Source organism: Stomoxys calcitrans, chromosome 4, assembly GCF_963082655.1.
Source record: "Stomoxys calcitrans chromosome 4, idStoCalc2.1, whole genome shotgun sequence".
In the NCBI taxonomy this organism is placed as follows: domain Eukaryota; kingdom Metazoa; phylum Arthropoda; class Insecta; order Diptera; family Muscidae; genus Stomoxys; species Stomoxys calcitrans.
This window is the reverse complement of record NC_081555.1, coordinates 185,266,643-185,285,364: the sequence shown is the minus strand read 5'-3', so window position 1 is coordinate 185,285,364 and position 18,722 is coordinate 185,266,643. Positions and strand designations below refer to the sequence as shown.

Sequence of the window (18,722 nt, the reverse complement as noted above, 5' to 3'; positions counted from 1 at the left end):
GGCGCCAATACAATATCAAATTGTCGAATTGCTTAAAACTAATGCTGCAGTTGGTGCGCCGAGCCCTCGCTTGGAGGCCTTGTTGGTATTCAATTCAAAGGGCATACGGATTTCGAATTGATTCGCGGCTTGTCTTAAAATATATGTATATAGAAATGTGTTTTTATGCTATATAGATGTGTATGTGTGAGGTTAGCGAATAAGTCAAATTTGACATAAGCGGGTTGTTGTTGATGGGCCAAGAAATTAGTGTTTAAAGAGATTCTGATCAGTTAGTAGGGTTGGTTAATGTGGCTGTGATCATGAGTGGAAGTCCTCTCGCTAGGCAAACCACCGCCGCACAATGGCGAATGTAATGTAGGTGGGTGTAAATGTATGTGGATGGAGGAGATGTTTCAAGTTCATGGATGGGGCAACAGAATAAAAGGGGTCGTGATCATTGACTTCATTTGGATGTAGACTATCGGCGGGGACGGCAATTTGAAGCTACATCGACACGTCGACATGTCCAGATTCATATTTGATCACCAATGAGCTGATGTGCTGTGTGCGTGTTTATAGAGTGGTGCGTGTGCGTGACGAGTTTTTGAATTTTTAATGGCTACCGCTATTCGAAAAAGTTTCTAGCACAGATGCAGCAGCACCTCTTTCTAAAAGTTTTACATGGTTGCAGCCTACTCAATCCCTATATCATCCCCAGTTCTCACGTGCGGGTTTTCTAAGATCAAAAAATAATGCACTCAGTTGAGCAGAACAAAAAACCAAAAAAAAAAAAATAGAAATACAAGACAATTACATTTTTATCATTGATTTTAGATTTGCATTGGTTCTTGTGATTTTCTTCTCTCTTAAAGACGTGCGAGAACGCGCTCTGTAGAATTAGTAAAAGAACTGAAGAACATTCAAGAAGTAAAAGGAAAAATGTTCAAAAAAGGTCAAAACATCATTACATCGATTTGGTTGGTTGGTTGGTTGTTTGGTACAAAAGAAACAAAAACGGAAGGCGAACTCAAAATTAAGGACACTGTATTCTCTAATGTTACGGGCGAAAGTTACACACATACAATATAAAGACGAAGACGGAGACAAAGTCGCTTAAAAATTGCCAAAATTAAAAAAACTAAAACACCAAAACGAAATACATACAAAAAAAAGGAGGTCTGAATTGGAATTGGCAATTACATACACAGACAAATATGATACGGCAAACAAAAAAAAAAGCACACACCGAATGAGGGTGGGTGGTCGTAATGGTGGTACACTAACTAAACTAAACCAAACCGAGGACGAAAACTAAACTAAACCTAGGAAACGAAACGATATCGAACTGAAAAGCCATAATTAAAAGATGTACTGGATTAAATCATATGCATATAAAGGTCTTGGGGGAAGGCGGGGCTATGCCTGGGTGTGTTTAGATAATCGTTGTGGTGTTATGTGTCAAATTGGCTATTTTGGGGGTGGAAATGGATGGATATGTAAATTCAGCTTTGTCATGGCATCAAATCAAGAATCATTTGAAATCACAATTTACTTAGGTACGCATTGGGTGTACAAACGGAAACGGAAATGAGCAAATATGAGTAAAACGAAAAAATAAGGAGAAGGGGGAAAAAAGAAAAACAAACAAACAAACGATCAAACGATCAAAAAAAAAAAAAAAAATTAAGACTTTTCTGTGTTTTTTTTTTGTTTTGGTTTTGGTTTTGATTTGCAAAGGAAAAATCATAGGAGTACGAATACAAAAATTAGTACACAAAGAAACAATTCACGGAAAATATATATCTTCTGCTGGTATTCTCTGAAGTTGAATTCGAACAACTTGGAACGAATTCGGCCGACTCAAGTGCGGGCACTCGGCGCCATGGTATTTCGCATAGTAAACAAGAAGCAGTAGTGATGTGGATGGATGATGATACGAAGAGGTGGGGTGAACGGAGGCGTAGCCGGCACGGTATGTACATATGGGTTGGTTGGTGGTCGGAGGATCATCCGGCGCTTGGACATGTATGTAGCTGAACTAACAATGTTTCTTGGGGTGTATCGTTAACAACAACGCCTCAACTTTCTTTACCAAAAACAAGTAAAAACAAAATCAAATTTAAAAGCAATTCACTTCGCTACAGAAGCCGTGAATGCAAATTGAAGATCTGCTGTTGTGCTTGGCTGGAGTGGCTCTTCAATTTGCAAGGGGCCATTGTCGCGCGTAAAGGATCAAGTGACGGAAATAAATGAAATCATTTACCACATTTGAAACAATCAAACAAGAAAGAAATTTCTCTCGAGCAGTGTCTATGGCGTCTGCTTTTTCTCAACGATATTCAAAAGAGGCGGAAGAAGTATGTTCGTGTGCGACCGGTTGAGCTAACAAACAGGGAAGAGCTGCAATTGTCCACTTCCGTGTTTGTCCACTCTGGCGCCGCAGGTTGCCACTTCCCCGATTGCCGTTTGCGTTTTAGTTTGGAAAGTATGCAAAAGTTGAAAAATTTTTACTGAATGGATGCGTAGAAGTAGATGAATTGTTTGAATTCTCGATTGTCAATTTCAATTTCGTTACGAGTTATCAGAAATTATAATAAATAAACCAAAAGTTAAATAAAGAATATTTCAATGTATCGTAATCAAAATTAAAGAACAACTAAAAATAATTAAAAAAGAAAAAAAGGATTTTTTTGGTACGCATTGATGTAAATATAATGTCAATGAGTTGTAAGCAAGAAAAACGGGCAAGCACTCACCTTGTGGGGATGCGGCTATATCGGCGGCAGATGGCATCTGTGAATTCAAGCCTGCAATAGGATAGAGGGCAAAATTCATTAAATAAGTTAAGTCACATTCTCTCTCTCTCTCCCTCGCGCTCTTTCTGTGTCTGTCGTCTCCTTGCGTTTGGGTTGCGTATACTTACTGGCAAATGCTGCGGGATCTAGGTTGCCCATGGGAAATGTGAATGGTGCTGATGGAAACAACTTCGATTCGGCCGGCGAAATCAGAAAGGGAGCCGAAGATTGATGTGAGGGCATGGTGTTTTCGATTTCTTCATCGTTTCCCGAGCTATGCAATAGCAAAGAGGTTGAGAGTTTAGTTTAACAGTCAAGCAAGAGCTATGAACATATGGTTAACCTTACCTTAGTGAGCCTTTGCCACAGTCCACACTGCCAACACGCAGCTGTTCGTTATCGCCGTGGGAATCATTGCTGTGCTCCTCGTTATTGTTACTGCATACCAATTCCATGGGTTCGGATTTAACATCTTCTGCCCTGCGGGCTAGCGGCGACGGTGTAAGACTGCCCAATTTTTCGCCTGTCGTTATGCCATTGCCATTTCCATTTGCATTCGCATTGGCACTGCCATTTCCGTTACCATTGCCGTTACCAGACGAATTTGTCGAGGAGCCATTGCCTGAAATTCTCGGAATGTTACAAAAAGTCAAAATCTTTGGAGGGGGGGCCAGTGGACCTCCACTTACGTTTCTCATCCTTTGGCGTTGGTGAGTTGTTGTTATTGTGTTTCATTGTAGAGAAATCCGTGGGGGTCAATTGGGGGGATGTGCTGCGTGGGTGGACAATATCGGGACTGTTGTTGTTGCTGGGGGGCAAACCATTATCGGGGCCACGCATTCTCTTTAAAGTGTTGGAGGGGTCTTCCGCAGATGACGTCGAGTTGTTGTGATCACGTCTGAGCATTCCAATGCCGCGCTTGAAGAACGGCATCTGTGTGGGTGGCAGAGGCGGCGGTGGTGATGCCGCATTTCTCTGGTACAAAGGCGACTCATCGTGCAGTGGTGTGTGCAGCGGATTGAGAGGTGTTCGAGCCGAATTGGCCAGATTCTGTATTTGAGCTAATTGCTGTGGGGCAAATAGAAAGGAAACACCAAAAGATTATAAGAGCAATGTCCTTGCTGCTGTAGAGGAGCCCACTTACACTATGTGTTTCTTCGGCCTGCTGCTGTGTTAGTCCCGAAACTCTTAGAACTTCGGCTGTTTTGAGAAACGATTGCAACGACTTCTGGTGTACATTGACTTCGCCATGATAGATAAACTCAACCAAAGAATGTAAATCATGGAAATTTACATCCTGCAACAGGATCACTGGATGTTTGCAGGGTGTGCTCTGTGCGGAGGAAAACCAAGAAATAGCATACAATCAACATACATATATTTCGTATAGCAGAACATAGGAATTAAGGTAAATGTAATCTTTGCACACAACTTGCAATGGCTAAAGAAGGTCAGCCTCACCCAAATGCAATGGAAATCTGTAACAATGGAAAATTAGAGTGATTTCCATTGCACAGAGTGAGTTATTGAATGATGAGCTCATGGTCATGAATCTGCCAGTGTTGCATTAGTAATGAATGCGACGAAAATGCCATAAAAAACATTTGCAAAAAAACAAAAATCACAAAGAAAATATGCATGCACTAAATGCTCTGCAACATCCCTCGGAAAATGTTATAGACACAAAAACACACACACACACACAAACGTACGCACAGAAGGGCACACTGAGAGCAGCGCAAATCATCATCAAGAAATTAGGTCATGCGTCAGACGAGATATTTTTGTACGACTCTCCAGCAACTTTATCACCACCACATGCACTATTTGCCGTAAAAACACATACGCACACTTATGTACACAGATAGGTACATAAAGAGCTCTCTGTGATCATTTACAACATGACGATCACTGTTGTCTTCTTCGTGTCTTTTTTGTAGTTCTTGCTATTTACAACCGATAGCTGTCTGTAGCAGAGCATTGTGTATATTTTTTTTTTGTTACTCGCTGGCGTCTTCGTTTTCTTCTTGCTCCGAATTGAGGTCAACTGATCGTCACAAGTCTTGTTTAGGTCTCGCAAAAACGAAAAGCCCTCCTAAAAGATTTGCACAGAATACACACATACACACACACACACACACACACAAATAAAATGCAATAGCTGCGAGGGGACAGCTGTCCAACACAATCTACTGCAGAATGAGCTGGTGTGTGTGTGTGCATGTTGAAGTGTCAAGAGGCTGTAACAGCTTTACAAGGCACAATACAATTCGCTTCACTTCGCTCTGCTGGCACTGAAAGTGGGACACTTGAGTACTTGAAATTGCATAGCTACACTGCCATTTGGCGATAGTGGTTAGGAGGGTCCATAGGCTGTCTGGTTGGCAGCACCTCAATTTGAACACAACAAATGACAATTTCATTTGCATTATTTGCCGCCCTGGGTGGTGTGAGAGTGTGCTTCATTTGTGAATTTCTTAGCGGCTTGTATTGTTTATTTTGGCCACCACTTCAAATGCAGCTGCACTCGTTGTCCGTGCAGACAATTAGCATTACAAGTGGAAGGCAGGTAGCTACTAGCTAGCTAGCCCGATGACACTTGAGCGCTTGACCACTTTGCGAAATCTTTGCGAGCAAGCAAGCAAGTCAGCCAAGCTGCAGCGAGAAGCTAATTAAAATTATAGTGCTCCTCTGCAGTTAATTAATTATTGATGCAAAGATGCCGGGTATGAGCCCAACAAAGGTGCTTAGTGTTCATCCAGTCTTTGCAATTTGGCGTTTTGTTTGCTGCCCACCCCAAACCGGCCTCTTTAGATGCAGTGCGATGCATGGCATCTTTGGAGTGTCGCTTTGTTCTGTTCCATTTGTCATGACGACTAGTCCTCCGACCGACCGTTTGTCTGTCCGACCGTCTCCCATCTCCAACCCTGTGACCAATGAAAGCTTGGTTGTTGTTGGTGGCGGACAACACAACATAATGGGAGGCCAGTTCGCTGACACAAACACACATCCATACATGTTGTCTCACTGAGTGTGTATGTTTGCCAACAAAGTTTTGTGCCATTTTAATTTGTGTATAGGCCCCCTCATCCGTCCCTTCCCCCTATCCATCCCTTCAATACTGTGAGTGTGTGTCGATTTTTTTTTTGCTTCTTACAAAGCACTTGCTGTGCTGTTATAGTTTTCGTATTTTTTTTGGGGGGCTGCTTTTTTGTTGATTATATTTTGATAATGTTAAATTAATTTTTTGCTTTGGCATGTTTTTATTGTATCTCAGTTTTTTTTTATTGCCCGTTGCTGCTGCTGTTGTAGTGATCGTTGTTGCTGTTACTGTTGCCGTTTGTTGTCAGTTTAGTTGCATTTGTTAAACTCAAGTCGAGCGACGACTTGCCTATTGCTGCTGTTTGCCCCTGTTCGCTTGTGTGTCGTCTTCACTGTAGTTGTCACAGTTGTCGTTGTCGTTGTCGTTGTTGTTCTTGTTGCTCTTGTTGGCTTTTTTCTCTCCCGTTCGATACTGCCCTGTGCTGTGGTGCTAAGCTGTGCGGTGCGGTGCGGTGCAGTGCGGCCGTTTTTGTTCGTTTCTGTTTTGTTTTGTTTTGCATTGTATTATTTTTGCTATTTAGCAAATTAAATGTTGTATTCTTTTTGCTTGGCATTGTTGTTGCTGTAGTCGCTGCTGATATTTATGCACTTCAAAGAAAGTATGCAAAATGTCGTGACATTACTAAGTACGAGTCGAATATAATGTTTTTTAAGCATTTTTTTTTTGTTAGCAACGTTCATTTTTTGTTTGCTAAATAAATTCTGCATAAGTAGGCCCATTTCGATGTTTGAACAATGCAACCGTCCAAGTTTGGTGTGATGTTGTTGGTGTTGCTCATTTCTTCTTGTAGCACAAAGTTTTCTTTTCGGTGCGACGACGCATTTTAAAGGCAACTTTAACCGATGCGGACAGAGCGTTTCTCAGGGTGGGGCGGGAGTTTAATATCCAGGATAGCCAAAGGCATCCCTGTCCAACTAATACTTGCTTTGGCAATCGAAAGCAGAAGAGTGTCGGTGCCAAGATATCTTAGCGGATATTGATTATGACACGGCAACGATTTTTTACGGCTTTGCCTAAAGACATCGATAACATTATTTGACTGCAGTTGTGCGATGCCGTGCGATGCCGATTGGAAAGAACCTTTCTACATGTCTATTTGACGGGAGCCCACCTACCCCACCCAGCAGTTGATAGCTCATGTCGTTGCCTGTGTTCTGCTGTTTCCTAAGACACGGCAAAATGAACAACTTTCTCAAATAGTTTATCATCAAAGTTTTAAAATATCGCCTGACTAGCAGCGAATTAAGCCGTTTGCCATTTCAAACACCGTTCCATTTTCAGAGATGACGCACACGATTTATTTTAAAGAATACATACTTGGTAGTGTGGAATAAGGATACGATATTTGGATGTACGTATGCAGGTTCCTTAAAACTCTGCACACTATTTTGGTTGTATTTACACATTCGTAAATAAGTCCAGCTCCTTTAGGAAAAACTGATTTGAGCATAGGTCGCACTGTACGTTCTGCAATGGAGTCCTAAGCTAAGGATGCATAAACCGAAAAGAGGTTGCTACAAATTAAAGATTTTTCCATTTTCGAGGACCTTTCGCAATGATTTCAAGCGCAGGAAACAAAACTGTAAAATAACAATGTTATCGTTAAATTGAAGTCGGTATGTCCATACTAACGGACACAATCTACCGTCTTGAATTTCTGTCGCTGTCTGAATCCTATTTTGCTGCACAAATGACTCCAAATTTTTTTTGACTCCAAAATGGACACTCAACTGTGAAGCAAAATAAGGTAACACGTTAAAATATCGATGTTCCACCCTGTATATCGTCAACAGTGTTGCCACTCAAGAAAATAACTTCCAACCAACAGTCAAGAAAAATCCAACCAGACGCGATCAAAACCTACCAAATGTTCTACAAGCCAAGAATGCAGCGTATGTTTTTATATCCACCACCGAAGAGTTGGCAATTTTCTCATTCCATTTGCAAGACATCGAAATATACATATTAAACCCTATAAAGTATATATCGATGACTTAATATAAAAAGAACCAAATCAATCTTTTCCAAATTGGCGTTTTTTTTGTTTATTCAATTTCATAAGACCACCGACAGATGTCATCATTTCTGATGCCAATACGAGATATATGTTTACAAAACTTATTATGTCCTGTTATGATACCGATAACCATATTCAGAGGAGGCCACCGTAGCGCAGAGGTTAGCATGTCCGCCTATGACGCTGAATGCCCGGGTTCGAATCCTAGCAAATCAAGAAAAAATTTTCAGCGGTGGTTTTCCCCTCCTAATGTTGGCAACATTTGTGAGGTACTATGCTATGTAAAACTTTTCTCCAAAGTGGTGTCGCATTGCGGCACTCCGTTTGGATTCGGCTATAAAGAGGAGGCCCCTTATCATTGAGCTTAAAACTTAAATCGGACTGCACTCATTGATATGTGAGAAGTTTGCCCCTGTTCGTGGAATGTTTATGGGCAAAATTTGCATTTGCATACTCAGATGTGCCTTTTCTAGTGACAACAGACCACCTATATTGGATTTCGAGCGTTTGTCCCACAGAAGCTTTGTTTGTTCACATCCGGCTGTGGAATACCAGCGATTTATCCTTATAACGCTCCTTAATTCCATGGACAATTTTCGATAGTGGTAGGTATACATCCAATATTGACACAAGAGCAAGGCTTGCACCCGATCTCGCAAGCATGTCCGCCTTCTCATTTCCTATGATATCCTTATGTCCGGGAACCCAGCTTTTGATTATGCCACATTATGATTCGTCCGAAAACGATTTAAGACCTCTCGACTGCGAAAACTTTAGATCTTATACTCTTGACAATCTCAGCAGCCGTATTTATCGCAAAGACCTCTGCCTGGAAAATGCTGCAGCCATCACGCATTCTGTCAGAGTCGGTTTCCTAATATATATTCGACGCTCGACTATTTCCGTCCACACTTGTAAGCATACAGGTATGGTTAACTGGAGTTTTCCTAAGCTTGTCAAGCTGTGATAGTCTAAATAGAGTCCTCTCTGGCGACTTCTTTATTAATAAATCGATCCGCCGGATTCCCATCATTACCTCTAGGGACCTTGTCGCAGTAGTGGCCATAGCCCCAGTCACCAAATATGTCAGCCATACCTCAGAACTGGCGTTACCATCGTCGAATACAGCCAGTCCATCAACCTAGGTCGTTTCTCAGAGGAGTAAAGAGCCGCAAAGCCTTCTTTCCCCTCGAGGCTCTATATCGAGATTAACGCCAAAGAATTTAGCACAATTCCAAAGTTATCCTCTGCATCATGGGTAGTTCGAACTTCTTCTTTTCCTTCTGAACAAGACCAGTTCCGTCTTCCTAGGATTCACCCTTAGCCCACAACCCGGACGGATACAATTGCAAGCAACAGAGCTATAATAATTTTAAAAAATGTCTATGTCAAGTTTTTTCCTTCTCCAGTAAAGTAAAATCACTCTACAGTTCAAAGATGACCTTTATCTTGATATATCATCCTATATACCAATCTTGGGATAATAAATCTTGAGTTCATAAAAGTCTTATTTTTGGCCCGATTTCAATGAACAATCATGCCGAGTTTGGATAAAATGATCTCCTGATAAAAGGGCTTGAGCTTAGAAATGCGCTGCAACAACCCAGCATTTTCTAATCAGAATTTTCGAAATTGGGAAGAGATTCCGTAACACTTGTGCCAGCTGCAGTCAATATCAGAACATACTTTCCTTTTCCTGGAATTTAAAGCAGTGAGACTCCTTTGCCTCTCGACATACTCGGTTTTATTTTGCTCTCTTAACGAATACACAGAAACGACAAGAAGTGAAATAATTTTGGGTTGTCCCCTGCAATTTTTTTTGATAATTAACTTTGCATAGTAAATGTTGTAAAAACCTACAAAAAATTCAGGTCAGCCTACCAACCTACCAAGGGAATAAAATCCTGCCAATTTTGGTAGGAACCTACCAGTAACGGCAACACCGATCGTCACCCCCAAAGCACGGCAACGTTTGCCACAAAACAAAAACTTTACCGTAGCAGTAATGCTTTGATCATAATTTCAATTTCATTATTTAGAGCATTCACTGTTTGTTTAAAAAAGCATTGGTTAAAAAATATTTTAGATTTTTTAAAGAGTTTTTCCTGAAAAATGGGTTTCATAATCATTGACAACATTTCGTGCGTGTAGCTATGTAGTGAATTGAAAGAAAGATCACATACGTTATAGGCCACAATCCAGCTCATTCTTTAACACTCAAGGACATAGCTCAACCGATTTTGCCATGTTTGGGTTTTTTTTAACTGCGTTTTGCTTAAACTACAGTTTTGTGAACGTTCATCAAAAACTTTGAATCAAAAATTGATAAAATCGTAGGATGTGCTATTCAAATGACCCAAATATATTTTTGTTTTGTCCTTAATTCTATAAAAGGGAAAAGATTTTTAATATTCTATTTTGAAATTAGACAAATTTAAAAAAATAACGATGTACTTTACGACCGCTTTCTACTACAATTTAAACAACAAAAATAATTCAAACCAGTGAGGAAAGGCAAAAGTCGGGCAGTTCCGACTGTATAATACCCTACACCTACCCTATAAGTACAAAATGGCTGCCATATCAAATTCTAAACCAATTTTGATGGACCTCGGCGTATGTTTCCAGATGGGTTATTAAACATCCCGTAACAAATTTCGACCAAATATGTCCAAACTGTAATTACTAATGTTGACATATGACAACATTATTGAAAATTTCCCAAAATCTAATGAACATGTATATGGGAGCTATATCCAATTCGGCAAGATTGGGCTTGCAGTGGCTTTGGAAGTGACAATAGGGCGATATATGGGAGCTATATCCAAATCTAAACCGTTTTCTATGAAATTCACCAGTAATATTGAGAGTCACAAGAAAATCCTATCTGTCAAATTTCGAGAGAATCTGTCAAAAAGTGACCAAATTATTGCAATATTATTACAAATCGGACGAACATATATATGGGAGCTATATCCATATCTGAACGTCTCTTGACAATAAAAAAAAAATCTGTGCAAAATTTTGAAAATGATTGGATGAAAATAGCGACCTGTACTTAGTTCACAAATTAACATGGAAAGACAGACAGACAGACGGATATAGGTTAATCGAATCAGAAAGTGATTCCAAGTCTATCGGTATACTTCTGCGTGTTACCAACAAATGTACTAAGTTATAATACACTATACCACAGTAGTGGTGTAGGGTATAATTTAGTGTATTTATTGAGTATGTGCCATTCAAATGAGTGGTAGTGTATAGTTGCCATACTGCCCAAACTTCTGAATGCATTTTTATAACTTACACCACTACTGTGTACTGGGTATTATAAGTTAGTGAATTTGTTTGTAACACCCAGAAGGAAGAGAGATAGATCCATTGATAAGTATACTGATCGACCCAGAATCACTTTCTGATTAGATTTAGCTATGTATGTCTGTCTATCTGTCCGTCTGTCCGTCTGTCCGTCTGTCTGTCTGTTCGTCTGTCTCTCCGTCTGTCTGTCCGTCTGTCTGTATGCTCGTCTGTATGCTCGTCTGTCTGTCTGTCTGTTCGTCTGTCTGTCTGTCCGTCTGTCTGTCTGTCCCTTTGTCTGTCCGTCTGTCTGTCTCTTCGTCTGTCTGTCCTTTTCCTGATTCGATTTAGCTATGTCCGTCCGCCTGTCTGTCTGTCCATGTTAATTTGTGTACAAACTACAGGTCGCAATTTTCATCCGATCTTTTTCAAATTTGGTACAGGCATGTTTTTCGGCCTAGAGACGAAGCATATTGAAATTAGAAAAAATCGGTTCAGATTTAGATTTAACTCCCATATATATGTTCGTCCGATTTGCACTAATATAGCAATAAAATGGCCATTTGTTGACCGATTCTCTTGAATGAAAGGCAGGAAAGATTTTCTTATGACTCTCGATATTTCTGATGAATTTCGTAAAAATCGGTTCAGATTTGGATATAGCTCCCATATATATGTTCGTCCCAATTTGAGACATTTTGCAATAAAATGCTCATTTCTTAATCCTGCAATTTAGCATGAAGGATTTTGTCTTGACTCTCGACATTACTGGTGAATTTCATAGAAATCGGTTAAGATTTAGATATAGCTCTTATATATAAATATCGCCCGATTTTCAATCCTTGACCCATTGCACAAGCGCATTTATCCACCAATCTTCCCAAAATTCTGTACAACGCCCCCCTTGTTTGAGCTTCGATTTGACTAAAATTTTAAAATTCAGGTTTGTCATACTGACCCATTTCTTGGCTGGATTTCTTGAGATCATATGGCATTGGGATATGTTTTCTACATTGGGTTGCATTTTTAATTTGCTGACACACAGACTGACTACATGACATTACTGTATGAGCCCATAGAAGGAGCATTGTAATATGGCCTATATACAAATATAGCTGTTACTTAGTCCGATTTGACTCCTTGAGCCGAATGAATGTCTATTCTGAAATATCAAACCGTGAATCCCGTGAAACCATATTTGGCACTTAAGCTTAACATGATTCTTAGTCCATTTGACTTACTGAGCTCATAAAATTTGGAGTAAATCATAATTGTTTAGGAATTTACCTTGATTTAGACTTTTAATTCTTTGCTTCATAACGAATCCAACATTTTAACTTATGATCGATATTCTAATGTAATACTCATGCATTCATAATTATAGGCACTCAATTCTCTTTAGCCGATTTGCATTCTTGTTTATGCATTTCGCGAAAACAATTGTATGGAAAGAAGCCAATTGTTCGTGAATTTCTTAGAGTTTGAATGCTCTTTCATCGTTTCGGAAATCCCCCAAATCTTTGAAAACAAAAAAAAAAATGTATCACATACTGCCAACCCTATGTGCATTGTATTTTCGCAAGGCAAAAGCAGGGGCAGACGTTTTGCACATTAGACAGAAAATACCAACGTCGTAACTGGAGATTTGTTTTTCGTGCCGGCATTTGCGGCTGCTAAGTAATAGCCAAAACAGCTGAAAACTTTAATATCAGTCTAATTAATAAAATGGAAATAATATTTAGCGAAAAAAGAGACTGCTGTGCGACTGTATGTTAAGGTAGCGACAGTTGATACCCAGTTCCTGCCCGCATGAGTTGTGTGCTGCGATATGAGGGGAGGGCAGAATTCCGCTTAATATTGCAAATATTCGGCAAGTGAATGGGTGTGTTTGTAGTTTAATTTATTTACTAAGTTGCCTTTGTGCATAATGTGGAGTTGGCTTCGCCTTTATTTGTTTGTGCCATTTTGGTGCAGTTTTTGTGTGTGTGTTGCTCGTTGGTACTTTGGGCCTTGTTGAACTTAAAGAACATGGCACAAGTTGGGGCAAATGGTAATGCATAAACGGAGTCACACTTGTAACTGGGTTGGCGACCTACTGCTGCATAGAGAGACTATCGTTTGTCTTTGCCGCACACATATAGTCAAAGGAAGTGAATATTAGAATAGATTGTGAACTGTAACCGCCATGGCTGTTTGCGGCTTGATGGCGAATGGAATCATCACCGTCGTCCGTCCTGATATAGCGTGTAATGAATGACATTTAGGCAGCACACTATCGTGCGCAAGTGAGCAACTGTAAAATTATTAAGATCGCTATTCATATTGCAAGGGGAAAGGGGTGCTGCATCTGCATTCTTTTGCTAACAACTTTGACACGCAAATGCGGCTAATATGTGGCTTTTTTGATTGAAACTATCCGTGGCAAATTAAGACTAACAACAACTGGGCGGACTGACTGACTCCAAAGCTAGAGGTTAGAAGTTTCACGAATAAGCTGGGTTTATTGTTGACGGAACTTACCTTTAATAGATCTCGGAAGTAGGGACTGCATGCTGAGAGCACCACACGATGCGCCTTAATGCTGCGACCTTCGCAGGCCAATGTGACATCAACGAAATCTTCGTCATCTCTTAAATTTTCAAAGGCCGATGTTATGCTACTTTGGTAGTTGTTCCAGCGCAGACAAAAATGTTGCGTTTCATCCATGGCGTCTGCTGCTGTCTGTTGTTTCTTTAGTGGGTGTTGTAAGGTTTCTCTCTTAGAGAAGGTGGTTTACCCTGAATCTTTCTTTTCCTCTGTATCTTATCTTAGATAATTGATAATTTTCTGTCCTTGTGTGTGTTCATGTGATCAGTTAGAAACTACTTCTTCCTGGTGTGGCCGGCAATTGGCTCTGATAACTTAAATAAAAAACTGCAATGAGAAGAGAAAAAGGATGCAATACAGAATTAAAATGAAAGTGAACTAGACTTTTTGTTTGTTATACCCTACACCACTACTGCGGTACAGGGTATAATAACTTAGTGTATTTGTTTGTAACGCCCAGAAGGAAGAGAGATAGACACAATGATTAGTATACGGATCGCCTCAGAATCACTTTCTGATTCGATTTAGCTATGTCCGTCTGTCCATGTTAATTTGTGTGCAAAGTACAGGTAGCAATTTTCATCCGATCGTCTTAAAATATGGCTCATTCAATTTTTTTTTGGCGTAGAGACAAAGTCTATTGAAATTCGAAAAAATCGGTTCAGATTTGGATATGGCTCCCACATACATGTTTGTCCGATTTGCAGTAATAATGTGCTAAAATGGTCATTTGTTAACCGATTCTCTCGAAATTTGGCAGGAAGTTTTTTTCTTGACTATTAATATTACTGGTAAATTTCATAAAAATCGATTCAGGTTTAGATATATTGGGTTGACCAAAAAGTAATTGCGGATTTTTTAAAAGAAAGTAAATGCATTTTTAATAAAACTTAGAATGAACTTTAATCAAATATACTTTTTTTACACTTTTTTCTAAAGCAAGCTAAAAGTAACAGCCGATAACTGACAGAAGAAAGAATGCAATTACAGAGTCACAAGCTGTGAAAAAATTTGTCAACGCCGACTATATGAAAAATCCGCAATTACTTTTTGGGCAACCCAATAGATGGCATATACGAGGGTTGCCTTTTATATTTCGGGATTAGGGAACAGAAAACAAATATTAATCATCGAAAATCGTTTTATGTTTTTCAAAATATTCCCCATAAAATCTATACACGTTTGAACCAATTGTCGAAGCACTTTTGCCATTCTGATTGAGGTATCTCCAAAACATGCATTCTGAACGCATCAACCGCTTCTGCAGCTGTTGAAAAACGGTGACCTCTCATTTAATTTTTTACATACGGGAAAAAAAAGTCATTCGGTGCCCAGTCAGGATGACTCATCAAATCGATGTTTTGAGTGCTCAAAAATGCACTTGTTTCGTTTGGAACATTTCTTTCGAGCAATCTATACGAGCCTTTTTTTGAGCGAGTGACCAATTGTGTGGAGTCCAACGCGAACAAATTTTTTTGACGGTCAAATGTTTATGCAATGTTGAATGCATGCTGGTCCCACTAATGCCTAAGGTTGTCTCAATCTCACGATAGGTCACATGACGATCTTGCAATTTCAGTTGGTGCACAGCATCAATGGTTTTTGGAACAACAGTTGATTTTGGACTACCTTCACGAAATTCGTCTTGGAGTGAACTACGACCTAGGTTTAATTAACCATAAACACTGGTGCTTGATGGAGCTTAATCGCCAAAAATCGAATTAAGTTCATCGATGCACTGTTGTTGAGTTAATCAACGTCAAATGTTGTTAAAAATTATCGCACGAAAATGTTCACGATTTAATTCCATTTTTTTGAGCGAGATGAATCTTTAAAGTTACTGTAAACAACACAAATAGCGCTCGTATGTCAAAACGTTCTGAGTACGTCTAACTTCAAAATTGTCAAGCTTTACTATAGAGCTGTCGGTTTGCAGATTACAACACAAGGGTTGTCCAATCCCGAAATATAAAACGCAACTCTCGTATGTGCGTATAACCCGATTTTCACTTCTAGAGCCACCGCAAGCGCATTTATTGGTCCAATCTTGCCAAAATTGTGCACAACGCTTTCCTCGATTCCTACCACAATATCCAAGAAGTTTGGTCCAAATCGGTTCAGATTTAGATGTAGCTCCCAAATATATGTTCCTCAGATTTTTTTTAAAATTTTCAATAATGTTGTCATTTACCAACACTAGTTATTGCAGGTTGAACATTTGTGCTCGAAATTTGATACAATTTGTTTAATAATTCATCTGAAAAAATCTGACGAGGTTCATCAAAATTGTTTTAATAGAATTAGATATAGCTACCATTTATAGGGTAGGTGCATCGACTTTTACCTTTCTTTACTGATTTTTTTTTAAAGAAATCTGGATTATCGCCATAGTTTTGCAAAATTTGTTACAAAAAAAAAAATTAAACATTAATATTTGTTGATTAAAAAAAAGGTTCTTTGACACAATCGGATATTGTCCGGCTACAGACCATAGGGTAATCTGTTTCTATGGCAAATAGAAAAAAACCTTTAGGCAGAAAAATTTGGCAAATCCTACTGACGAGTTTGGGTAGTACCAAACGAAATCGCGATGTAGGAAACCAATCAAATTTATATATCTTATACATAAAAATTAATTTGTTTGCCAAAAACGGCTTAACCGATATTGTTTTGAAATTTTCAAAACACCACCCAAAATCAAATGTAGACCGTTTGGGACAATATGGCACTCAAATGAAAGGTATTTGGAAGTAAATTGCGAATATGGTATTAAAAATGGGTACAAGTACCCAGGCGGCCATCCCTACCAGAAAACTCCCCTAACCAGACTTGGGGCTCAAATGAAAGGTATTTGGGAGTGGATTACGAATATGGCATGCCAAATGAGGTCCAGGTCCCCCCACTCCTTTGGAATCCACTGTTACCGGTCTGCAATGTGATATCCAATTGAGGAGTCATTGGTTCATATAAAAGTATTTGAGAGTAGAGTAGGAACCTTATATTTACTTTAAGGCCAAGGGCCACTCCTCCCGCGTAATATCCCCCAAACAGCAATTAAACGCATAAGAGGAGTAACAAAATAAATGTACATATACATGAGACCGTCCCGTCCTTTTTTTTGTGAACGAAATTTGGTATAAAATGGTTAATTACTCATCTGGAAGCATATGCCAAATTTCATTAAAATCAGTTCAGATTTCGAAATGGCTCCCAAATAAAGATAATAGCCGAAGTTGAATTATTGGGCTGTAGTTTCTATAGGTTGAGAACTGTAATGGGAACTATATTCAAATCTAAATCGATATTGATAACAGATGCTCTCAGATGAGTAATACAACAATCCATACCAAACCCGTTGAAAATTGTAGTGACAAGTCCCTTATAGGTGAAAATCGGGTGAATTGTATATATGGGAGCTATATCTAAATCTGAACCGATGTTTACCAAAATTGATAGGGTTTTTTTTTTCGGGCTAAAAAAAGTGATATATGCAAATGGTCGTGGTGATTGGGTAGCAAATGCGATCTCCATCTTAGTTACAAAAAACGGCAAACGGACTGTCAGCAGTCAGTACAGAAAGAATATGCGGACAGACGGACAAGGCTAAGCCAACTCAGCAGGAATTTCTGAATCAAACTACACATTTTATCAAGGCCAAAGTAAAGGTACAAGGTGCAGTTTGTGGGTTTGTAATAAATTCCATACAAATGTATACTAAGTTTACAAATTTCAAGCTAGGACCTAAAGTGCTCCTTAGACAGCACTACAACCAATTGTGAACGTCGTGGCAGCGCGGGCTATCGTTAACCGATCGCCATAATATTTTGTAATTTACTCTTCGGGAGTGTAGCGCAATAGAGTTGTACGCTACATTTTTTCTTGCATGGTGTTCGATTATATTTCTTGAGTGTCTATGTGACGATTTTGTTAAATGTAGAAATTTGAATAAACTCGTCATCCACTATTTTATTTTCTCACTTGATTCGAGTTAGTCCAAAACTCATGTCGGGAGCTCTACCCCATGTGGATGAGATTTTTTCTGTAGGAGCGATAGTACCGTTAGTTTCCTATTGGAACTTAATTGAATAAATTGTAAGAAGGATTTAAAACTACAAAATTCGGAAAATATATAAATAAATAAAAAAATATATAATAAAAAAACTGCTCTAAAACAGTTTAATGTGAATCTTACGAGTAAGCGAAAAAGGATATGTTAAGGGTCATCTTCAAAATTGTATTGCCAAAGGTAAGCTCGTTTGCCTCATTGTATCGGTGTTCTTTTTTGGCAGTCAAAGATTCAAATTCTTAGCAGTACATGTGGTGTAACATAGAACGTTGACCTTTTTAAGACTCAAAGTTAAGGATATACTTAACTATCATTTAAGATAAAAGTTTTTAATATCAAAAAAAGGAAATGTTTCCTTAACGAAATGCAAAATTGGGCATCTCTAAATTAAGTTGGTAGTCTTTGGCTTGAATCATTACAGTTAGAGTAGGGAACATTTCTTTTTCAATGTGGAATGGAAATTTGAATTTGCAAAAGCTGCGGGTATTTAACTTTTAAGAAGTGCTACTGGAAATTGCACGACACTAGCTTGGTTTAACAACACAATTGGTTAAATATAATTGTTATAGTTATGACGGATTTTGAAATAGCTGACTAAGATCAACAAGAAAGAAGGAGACAAACTGAGACAATTTTATAGAAGCGTTGATGTACATATATAGGCTTGCATGTAGATATATACTCGTATATTGATTACTATGTATGTATTTTTGGTGACAACACAAACAACTACAATAGAACTACAACTGACTACCCACACCAAAGGCAAATATAAACTAAATTCTGTTTTAATCGCTCTTTTTGAGAGAAATTAGGAAAAAACAACAAGTAAACGGGAATTAATGCTCTTGCATTCAGTCGATGCTAGTAAACAAC

At 39.0% G+C, this 18,722-nt stretch overlaps 1 protein-coding gene across 3 annotated transcripts in view; it reads right to left on the bottom strand.

The window, feature by feature from the left end:
* Positions 1-18,722, bottom strand: part of LOC106082426 (broad-complex core protein) — a 35,181-nt gene that overhangs the window by 14,859 nt on the left and 1,600 nt on the right. For all 3 annotated transcript variants that reach the window (XM_013244921.2, XM_013244922.2, XM_013244923.2), the window contains exons 2-7: positions 13,715-14,107; positions 3,922-4,110; positions 3,467-3,845; positions 3,126-3,399; positions 2,906-3,051; positions 2,739-2,789 (exon numbers count right to left, since the gene is read on the bottom strand). In XM_013244921.2, the coding sequence (XP_013100375.1) occupies positions 2,739-2,789; positions 2,906-3,051; positions 3,126-3,399; positions 3,467-3,845; positions 3,922-4,110; positions 13,715-13,900 (1,225 nt within the window). In that variant the 5' untranslated portion in view covers positions 13,901-14,107. The remainder of the gene's footprint in view (positions 1-2,738; positions 2,790-2,905; positions 3,052-3,125; positions 3,400-3,466; positions 3,846-3,921; positions 4,111-13,714; positions 14,108-18,722) is intronic.